At 39.7% G+C, this 10,363-nt stretch overlaps 1 protein-coding gene across 1 annotated transcript; it reads left to right on the plus strand.

The window, feature by feature from the left end:
- Positions 1-1,367: 1,367 nt before the first annotated feature.
- Positions 1,368-10,363, plus strand: TLDC1 (TBC/LysM-associated domain containing 1). The gene is made up of 7 exons (XM_010579651.1): positions 1,368-1,540; positions 4,249-4,479; positions 5,228-5,372; positions 5,997-6,437; positions 7,713-7,831; positions 9,019-9,198; positions 10,235-10,363. Exons 1-7 carry the CDS (start codon positions 1,373-1,375, stop codon positions 10,361-10,363), a joined length of 1,413 nt encoding a protein of 470 aa, XP_010577953.1. The 5' UTR covers positions 1,368-1,372.

Genomic DNA, 10,363 nt, shown 5'->3' on the forward strand with positions numbered 1-10,363 from the left:
GGCTGAGGGAGAGGGGTCAAGGACCCCGTTCTCCAGCGGTTTGCTGCTTAAATTAATAGCGTCTTCGCGGGTTTTCTTCCAGGTTACAGTCGTTTCCACTGACCCTTTAGGGTTTACCGCGCGATCGACATCTTCCTCACAGGCAAGCGAGGCTTTGGGGCCTGTACTGGTTAGTGAAGGTAAAGAAGCCAACCCAGCTGCTTAGGTACAGTTGTTTATCAAAGTCAGCATCAGTTAACGACAGAAGGATTGGGTTAGGCTAAACAAAGAGTCCTTCTGAGGCCGCTGAAGGGCTTCGTGAAGGGCTTGTCTGGAAAAAGAGATCTCTGTGGAACTGGGAATCCCGCACAAAAGCGAGGTGCCAGAAGGGATGTGGAATTTGGGGAAAGAAAACTATGAAGGGGTGTTTTATTCCTCTTCTCATCTCTTTTATATTGTCACCCCAGCAGTGTGTCTACCCCAGATAGATGGGAAGGCTGTTTACAGTGGTGACTGTCATTGCAGTCGTGGTGGGATTTCAGGCCCTACTGTGGCACTGTTAGGTCTGTGCTGTGCCGCTCCAGGGAGAAAGCCAGAGCACGTGGCCCAGACAACACTATAACATTAGTCTCTGTAATGCAGGTGAATCCTGGGACAGAGAGAAATCACAGTTGTACCATTAAATGTGGAAAACCCAAACCAACCCCCCCACCAACCTTAATTCTGTGGTTACCAGCTCTCAACAACTTATTGACTTCATATGAAGCCCTGTTTTTGATGGATCGAGTTGTCTTCCTAAATGTTTTTGTTACCATGTTTCTTGTCAGCTTTTTGAGTTATTTTTGTGTTGTGTCCTTAGAAAAAACATTCTCATGTCATCATCAGAGACTTTACAGTGATGGTGTTTTAGTGCCACATGTTATTGGCAGACTTAGCTTCAGTCCTTTAATGCATCAGAAAGATGCAGCATAATCTGTCATAAATAATCCATAATCAGGCTATTTCCTTCATGTTACTGATGTATTCCAGCTGACAGACCCGTGGTCACTTCGTGCAAGCTATTTTAATCATTAGATTATATTGGTTTTTCCATTTGATAAGACTTGAATGAGAGTTGAATTGGTAGACAGGATGGTTTTAGCAAAGAGCTGGCAGATTGTTGTTCTTTAAAGTACAGTTACTGTTCATGGATGTTCTTCAAGTTTGTTAAGTCTCAGTGAATAGAGACTAAACAGTAATTTTAGTAGTTTCCTGGAAGGCTGTTAATTTGCTCTTGTAAAACTTGCACTGGTATGTTAATCTGTTTGATATCTCTTTGATGGTCATTGTGATACCTTTCTGTGTTTACTGTTTGTTTTTTTTAATTCCTTTTCCTTTGCTTCAGGTTGAAAAGATGGGAAATGCAGAAAGCAATGCCTATCAGAATCACCTTTCCAGATTTCTTCCTGAGGAGCAATCTGTCATTGATGGAGTATTTGATACCTTATCAGGATTGAGCGGCTCAGCTGGAGCAAAAAATGGCAAAGGTACAAAGAAAACTGTGACTCTGGCAGCACTACAGGTAAGACAATCTATTATTCCTGATATATCTGTGATGTAGTGCATTGAACATAATTCCAGGAAGAAACAAAAGATGTGGCAATAGTTACTTTTTAAGGATTGCTCGTCTCAATGTAATACTTAATGTTTTGGGGCAGGATAGATATTTAACTTTTTCTTACAGTTTAACATGAGTAGTGACTTTCAGGTTTGTATTTTTCTCTTAAATTGCACTGTTGGGTCAATTTGCAGCTTTTCCAATTCTGAAGTAAGTTGGGACATATGAAAATATTTTTAAAGAAACTTGAAAAATGAGAAGAATATTCTTCCCCCTGGAGTGTGTGATTATTTAGAGATTTTCTTGAGAAGCTGTCACAAATTCAGTTTGTATTTGGTTCTATCTTTCTCCCTCAATTGCATCCCTGTCTCTAATCTTTTCACTTGCATTAGAAGGAGAGAATTCAATTTTACTTGATTAAGCTGTGGCTCCCTGTTTTAGCTAATTAACATACATTATGCTTTCTGATTAACTTTGCATTCATTTTCTAATCAAGAAAGAAGAGGAAAATGATTTGTTGCAATACTTGGTAACTTCAGTTAGGCAGGAACCAAGTGGCCAGATGAATGTAGTATTAAAAGTGTATTTTTTTATATGTTACACAGTTAATGGAATCAAATTAAAACTCAGGGAAAGCAGCAGGCTATTTTAAGGTATTTAGCAATGCATCTGCATACAGACCAGCTTTAGCCTTCCTCCAGCCTGGCTGTTGATGAGCTACCACCAGTTTGGAAACTGTGTTTCTGCTGCCCAGCTTTTCAGCCCTAATAGGTCCAAGAACCTGGTCCTTGGTGTCTGTTATTTGATTGGGACCTGGAAGAAGTTCTCTTTCTAGCTTTGCCCCTAGATCAGTGTGACTTCTGATGAACATTTTTTCTTTTCCCTTCCTGCCTTTTTGTTTGCCAACTTAAATTAAAATCTTTTGAAAGACTGCCTGTAGGTGCCTAATTCCTTAGTGCAGGGACTGTTGCAATGGCATGCTTGCCTTGTAGGTGTCTATGCTCTTGCCTGAGCTAGATTGATATGTGGCAGATTTGATCTAGCAGAAGTCTGGTAACATTGACGAGGCCCCAAACATAACCTCATGTACTCTGCTTAGGCTCAGTGCTTTACTAGAAGGAAACTACATGGCTTCTGGACTAGAGCAGGCTGTGTTGCATAGCTTGGAAAGCAGGTAGAGCAGGTATCTCTAAATACTTTCTTGAAGCCATTTAAGACAAGGATTCTAAACTGTCAGAGGTGTGAGTTTGTTAGATGTTTGTTAAAGTTTCCCTTTTTACAGTCCTTTTTTGCACCCCAGTTCTACTCATTGGAAAAGCTATAAGCATAACAAAACAGTGCAACAAAGTTAGTGGTGGGTGGGAGAGGGTAGGGAGTAGGTAGGTGATACCGCAGTGTGAAGTAAAAAGCCCTTCAGTATGGTGTTTTTAATTATGTTCCCTGTTGCTTGTCTCGCTTCAGGCTCATGCAGCACTTTTAGAAAGCCTCTTAAAGACAGCTGTCCCCCCTGTGACAGTCCCTCCCTCAATATGAAGCACTCTAATGTGCAGGACTGGCTGCTAATTCTGCTTCTACTGAAATCAATGAGAGTTTTACCACTGACGTCAACAAAGCAGGGTAGAGCTTGGCATACTGGATCTTGCCCTATATGCACAGCAACAGCCATTAACATAAAATAGGAGCAGCCCTGGTGGCTTCAATAGGAGTGGTATTGAGCCAGCAATAAATTGGTAATAGCAGCTCCACTGAATACAGCTGGAGTGCTTTTACGCAGGTGGAGCTCCATTGATTTCAGCATAGTCCCCACTGGGCTACACCCCTCTATATGAGTCAAGTCAGGTGTTCAGCATGTTATGCACAGTGCTTTGTGCAGTGAAGACACTGTGTAATCATGTCCTAGTGTATGGATGTATTATAGATTATTTATTTTTAAACAGCGTAATTATCTGAATACTGAAAGTTTCTTGAATTCAGAGTCAGATCTTTCCCACAGTGTTGTGATGTATGATGATGTATACCAGTTAGATTTCAATTCAAAGGGCCAGTCATGTAATTTAGATAAGTAAGTTTTGATTTCGACTGTCCTAACATCAGGGATGCCTTATAAAAATCAGGTGATCTCAGTTTTGCTCCACGCTTGAATTAGATGTTGCTATGCAGAGGGAAACTTCTCAGTATTTTTTCTACATGTGCATGTAGGGTTAAACACATTGCCTGCATTGTCTTGAGGCCAAAGACAATCTCCCCTTGAGATAGGGGAGAAACTTTACTTTCTCTTTGTTTTTAGATATCTGTGAGCTCCACTATCAAAAACAGGGTTAAGGACCGGCAGAGTTATAAACCTTTACAACAGAGTTAATATACAGAAATCCCTTGCTAATATCCTGTAAACACTTTTCAGTGTTGTGTTTTGGTTTTTTTTAAATCCATGGCATTTGTGGAAAAACAATATCAACTTAAATCACTAAATTGTATTGGAAAGGAGATACTGTAAAAATAGAGGGGTTTTTTCTGTTGGAAAACCAGTCCTTTGACAAAAGTTTGTTGCTGCTAGTAGATGCTTGGTATTGAAATCCTTCATTCATAGCAATATATATCAGCACAGATTAGCTGGAATATATTAGTTATTCTTCATTTTTAAAATATGTTCTTTGCTGTTTTTCTCATTGTAGGCGTATATGCGGGAGCCATTACCAGAGCAAATGACTGTTCGGTTATACAACGGAATGAAAAGTATTGACCTGACTGGGAAATCATCTGGGCTGAGTGAACAGATTGCTAAGGAGCAGTTTGTAATTTTTATGTCAAACCTCTTAAAAGGGAATGCAGATGAGAAGATTACCATAATAATGAGAATGATCTCCAAGACAGAAGGGCCTGTGAAGGGCAAACAAATCCAAGAGGTAAACAGGCAAGTTTAAATGTGTGTTGGGGGGACAGTAAGAGAACAGACAGAGACAGAAAGGTAATTTGAAGGTAATCTTTAGAGCACAAAATTCAGAAAAGGGGTTCCTGGCTTTTTTTTTCTCTTTACCACTGACTTGCTGATCTGGGACAAACAGTGTAGGCAAACTGGGTTATATGGGCTGACCATTTCAGCTGTGGGCTTTTCCATGCTGACTTGCCTACTTTGAGAACCAGGATCTGGATTTTGCGAAGCGCACCGACTGTTTCATGGTTCACAGGATCACTATGAAGGGTGCAGAGACTGGCTATATTTAAGAGCCAGCAAGGGTTGTGGTGTGGCTGGTGCTTCTGGGAACTGAGCAAAATGCTTTCTAGAGCTTTAGTTGCAGGATAGATATGTGAATCAAATACATAGCTTGCAAGGTGGAAGTGTGGGATCTCCCAAAACAGTGATTCACTAGCAGCTCCTACCACTGCAAAATTTGGACCTCCCCTCCCTCTTTCATGCCCTATGTTATGGAGATGCTTTGTGAAGTAACATTTACAAAAAGTCTTGAAAAAGGATACTTTTCAAGACCTATGACTTTGAAACAGCATTTCTGTTATTTCTGACTCATCATGAGATGTTTCTGCCATTGGGATTACAGCATCAGTACTACTTGACTTTATTTTCAGAAAGTCCTTTGAAGCTCTTAGCAATTTCATTTAAGAAATGCCAAAATGGTGATGTTTTAACCTTTTAAGTTCACAGAGGATCTGATCATGTCTGTAGTCCATGTACTGAGTTACAGGAAGGAACTGAAAGGTTGGAATTCGGAGAATACTAGGGATTCTGCAAGTGGAGTAAAGGCTCTGGCTTCTCAGCTCCTATCAGAATTGAAGCTTGCAGGTAAGCAGCACTGATGTGGTATATCCCAGAATGGCACAGAGCTCATGTAGTCACTGATCTCTCAAGAATTTTTCTCTTCAGGTCACATATTTGAGTTTAAATGGTGAGACCAATATTTCAAACCTAGTGCTTTGCGAATGACTTGGGAATTTTATTTATTTTACCCTACCATCTTTCTCACTTCAACTCAGGAGAGCTTTGGTTTGAAGTCCCGGTTTAAGTGGACATACAAAACTATTTGTCATGGAACATGCCTATTTTACAAATACCTGACTTGCAGGTGACGGGCATTTAGATGCATATGCATATATTTATGACTGTATGTCCTTTTGCACTGTTGTAATAATAGATTTTGCTGTCTTGCAAAGAACATCTCGTAGGTTGTAATTAGGGGTCCATGTTCATTAATCATGACAGCCCAACCAATGGATGTCACAGGCAAATGTTTCTCAATTCTGTGGATGCATCTGCTTAACGTAGTTGACACTTTACTGTCACCGTCTCCTTTCATATGTGGTCTCATGTCCATTAAAATAATGGAATATTGTGTTTACACTTAAAAATCAACTGATTATTTTCCAGACCAGGAGACTTACTACTGTTTCTGTGTGTTGTCTTATTTAGATGGGACAAAACCTGTGGGTCCTCAGCTGATGGAGACAAATTTTGATCAAAGTGTCATTGAGGATTGGGTGTACAGAGTTCCACAGATCTCAATTTTCCTCAGTGTTGTTATCAGGCAAGGCCTCCATGTTCTGCATTCTCTCCCAGACCAAACCAAAGACATACTCAACCTGGTTCCAGGCTGCAAAGGCATGAAAGGAAGAGGACTTGTCAGTCTCTTTGACATCCCATCTATCATATACATCAACTCCCTTCTGCCTGCAGAGCTACAGCACAAGTGGCAGCTTTTATTTTCTTCTAGGCTTCATGGAGAAAGCTTTTCACAGTTATGTGGGCATATAGTGAACAAAGGTCCTTGTGTAGTGATCTTAAAGGACTTAGATGGTTATATCTTTGGTGGGTTTGCATCTCACTCCTGGGAGGTGAAGCCACAGTTTCAAGGTAAAACTCACTTTTCTTTTTCTAGTATCTCATGGCTCTGGTAAACATTGCCTATTCTGTACAGGTACAAGAATGCTGTCCACTTAATGGATACTGTCATTTTACTTTCATGACATGCAGTATTTCTTATACTTCTAAGTGTATTTTCCTGTGGCAAAAATAACACTAATTTTTGAAAAATATAGAATACATGCTAAGTTATTGCTGCTTTGTACCCTGTCAGGCATATTACTGATTAATGTTTCCAGCTTGTCTGTTATTTGATCAGACTTTTAAGATTGCGGGACTTGCTGATCATGGAACAAGTTTTCTTTTCAGCGAAGTCTATCAACCCCTGTAGCTGCATGGGTTGAAAATGAAGGAAATGCAGCATAGATGATGAATTAGAGTTTAAATAAGATGTCCAGCAGATGGCAATCTTCCATCTTAGAACAGCTGAGCCCAACACCAGGTTAAGCCTCTTGTTGCCATTTGTGCACTGTCTGTCTTTGTTTCCCTTTTAAAATCCAGCAGCAAAAGGGTCCTTTGGGCAAGCTAAACTTTTTGTTTCCTTGAAACCTCTGGGGAGAATAGAGGGGCTTTTGTTAACTCTTTGGAAAGAACTCTTGTGATGGCTTTCTGAAAAAAAATTAGGGACTCCGAATAATCTGTCTTGCTGGGAATCCACACTTTTGCTACATTAAAAACTGAATTCCTATACTTAATTAGTATTTGATAATTACCACTTCAGTCAGTTAATATAATGTTATGTTACACTGATTACACAACACTCTCCTTGTGTTTTTTCCTGATGGAATAACACGTGTAGCATACTAGACAATCACACCACAGGTCCCTCTGAACAACAAACTGGGCATAATGAAAACTGTACTCTAAGTCATTGACCCTAAATAATCTATATATCAATATAGTCAGAACTAAGGGTGTCTGCACCCTGAAGGATAAGGGTCTAGCAGTTTGCCAGTTTTAGATGTTACAATACAAGCCTGTGACAGGTGTACCCTTACATAGTAATGTAATGCACTAGTCATGCCTCTGACTCTGCCCTTGGTCACAGCCATATAATCACATTGATTTCTGTGACCCTGCACAGAGTTAACTGAGAATAAACAATAGGTCTAGATCTTGATGAGAGATAGGTATTGGCTTTCTGAGATTGCAGCTGCTATCTTTGATTTCTTCAGCTGCACTTCTTCAATATTTTTTTCCTAGCCTATTTGTAGGCAAGTTACTACTTGGCCAGTTGTCTGACCTCAGATGCTTTTCTGTTTACAGGTGACAACAGATGCTTTCTGTTTTCTGTTTTCCCTTCTCTTGCTGTATACACATACACAGGGTATAATGACCACTACATGTATTTGAACCATGGCCAACAAACAATGCCAAATGGACTTGTAAGTATTAAGAAATGACAATTTGGAAACTGGATTCGTGATTCGTGGCTGGTGTTTGGAAGTGTTTTGTGTTTTTTGCTTCTGTTACTGTGAGCAGATTTATTTCACTTGTTATTCTCTGAGGAAATTTTCATCCATTCTCCGTGCTGTTTGTGCCATACTTTTAGTAGGAGGATTTTTTTCTTTTTTTTGTGTTCAAGCATCAGTGTAAAGTGTGAACTATGGAGAACCGCTTACAGTCCTGACAGAGTCTATACTTTTCAGTTCATATGTACATTGAAATACTGAATCAACTAAGATGGAATTTATTTGTGTCTGACCCAAGTAGGTGGTCTTGATGCAGGCTAGATTTATGGAGGTTCTGGGAAGAAATCTTTTTGCCAAGTTTGGTTATCACAGAAGTCCTTCTGGCAGTCCTCCCTGTTGCCTGGAAGAATTGACTGCATGTATCCACATCACTGAAGCAGCACAAGCTAGCTGATCTATGTAATTGAGGATCTTTCCACAGGCTGTTCTCACTGCCACACTAACTGCTTTTTAAATAATGGGAGGCTGAGAAAGCCCAACAGAATTAGAGTACAAGATTTGCATGTAGGCTGCTGCTGTTGTGTAATTACAATGGCAGAAGCTCCTTTTACTCAAGTCCACGAATGAGCTCTTTGGATGCAGAGGAGTTTCTACAGAGCTACAAACATCGCCTATTTTGAAAAGCACTTCACAGTTTTGTGGCATTATGTGCCCATAACTTTAGGAATTGCAGCAGTCTGGAGTAAATTTGCTCTAAAGAAAGTAAACAACATCAAATTACATTGTTTCTGTAGATACTTTTCTAAATGGAAAAGAGCAAAACCAAGCACTTTCACTGTGTTTGAAATGGAACTCTTAGTCAATAAACAAAAGCCAATGAGCTAAATTTCTGGCACAAGACGTAGCTGACGTGTTTGCAGATACTGGTATTCTGTAGAGTGTAGAGGGAAGGCAGTATCACTCAGGTAAATTCTTGTTTGTCTTCAGGGATACTGGATTTTGGTACAGAAGCCCAGGTTCACTTGGAATACTCTTTTTCACCTTATCCATAGAAGTGTGGCATAAATACTGAAAATTGCAATTTATACTTTAGGTTTCATAACTTGCCCAGTCTGTTTTACATGTATAGCAAGTGCTTAGTGTGCTGCTTTGTTTCACAGGGTATGGGTGGACAACATGGGTACTTTGGACTCTGGATAGACAGTGACTATGGGAAGGGACACAGTAAAGCAAAACCTCGATGTACCACCTACAACAGTCCCCAACTGTCAGCAAAAGAGGATTTTACACTGGATGCCGTGGAAGTCTGGGCAGTGGGAGACCTCCCTGAAAGTGCAGGGGTAGGTGAACAGAATTGAAACCTGTGAAATTGTGTCCTGATTGAACAGGAGATGCAAATGCAAAATTTGGCAGTTGCAGTTTTCTGATTAAACACTGTCTCTCCATTGTAATGAATAATGTTTTCTTTAACTGGCCCTGTGATGCCATATATTTTGTAGCACGTAAATGGCAAAACAGTAGTGGAATTATTGAAGGTGCCAACAAGAAATAACATCAGGAGCCATGAAATGGTAGAGTTGAAAGAGCTGTACTTTATTCTGAATTTCAAAAGGCCTTTCTGATACTGAGGAATGGTTTCCAGGAGGAACCTCCTTGGAGGGGTTCATTAAAACCCAGTGTTTGTAAAACAGAAAGCAAGCACTAGAAGCTCACAAGTAAAGCCTAATCTATAGTTCAGGAAGAGAATGCAAAAGATTTCTTTATCCATAACTTTAAATTTGCTATTGTTTTACAATAAATTTATGCGAATAGATTTATCCTAGTCGTTCTCCACCTGATTTATTTCTGGGAGTGAGTAGCAGACCTCTTTCCAGTCTCCTCTGCCCCTGTAATTTAGTCTCTTATTAAACTGTCTGAACAATTTGGTGTTGTTTTCCTTAAATTTCATTTCTTTCATACTAAATTCATGTGCCCTGTCTGTTCACTGGACACATAAATAGAAACAGAACAAATTATTTACAAAAAACATTGAATCGTACTTTAATCTCTTTAAAAAAAGAGTTCACATCTGCACTTCAGACTGAGGTCAGGTTAACCGGGATGTTCTGGCTGGCTTGTGACCTGAACAAATTTGAAATAGCGTACTGTCATCTTAGGAAAAGTTTATGACTATTTTGTGTAACTGCAGCAATAAAAATAACTTGATGTGTCCCACTGAATCCTAAATGCCTTGCTTGGAAAATATGTATGCTTCCTTGTGACAAGCTTGCAAACCAGATTACTTCTGGACTTTTGAGTATGTCTTTTTCTTGTAGCCTGATAGTGATTCATTCATAATGACATTTTAAACTGATTATATTTTATTGTGTTTTGAAGACAAAAGGTAAGAAGAGTATCCTGGATGTAGATCCTGAGGCTCAAGCCTTTTTGGAAATGGCTGGAAAAAGTCGTCAGAGCGAAGGTCTACGAGAACCCGTTGAAGAGGAGGAGGAGGATGATGATTAA

This window comes from Haliaeetus leucocephalus, unplaced genomic scaffold (genome assembly GCF_000737465.1).
Source record: "Haliaeetus leucocephalus isolate CR32 unplaced genomic scaffold, Haliaeetus_leucocephalus-4.0 Scaffold668, whole genome shotgun sequence".
Classification (NCBI taxonomy): Eukaryota; Metazoa; Chordata; class Aves; order Accipitriformes; family Accipitridae; genus Haliaeetus; species Haliaeetus leucocephalus.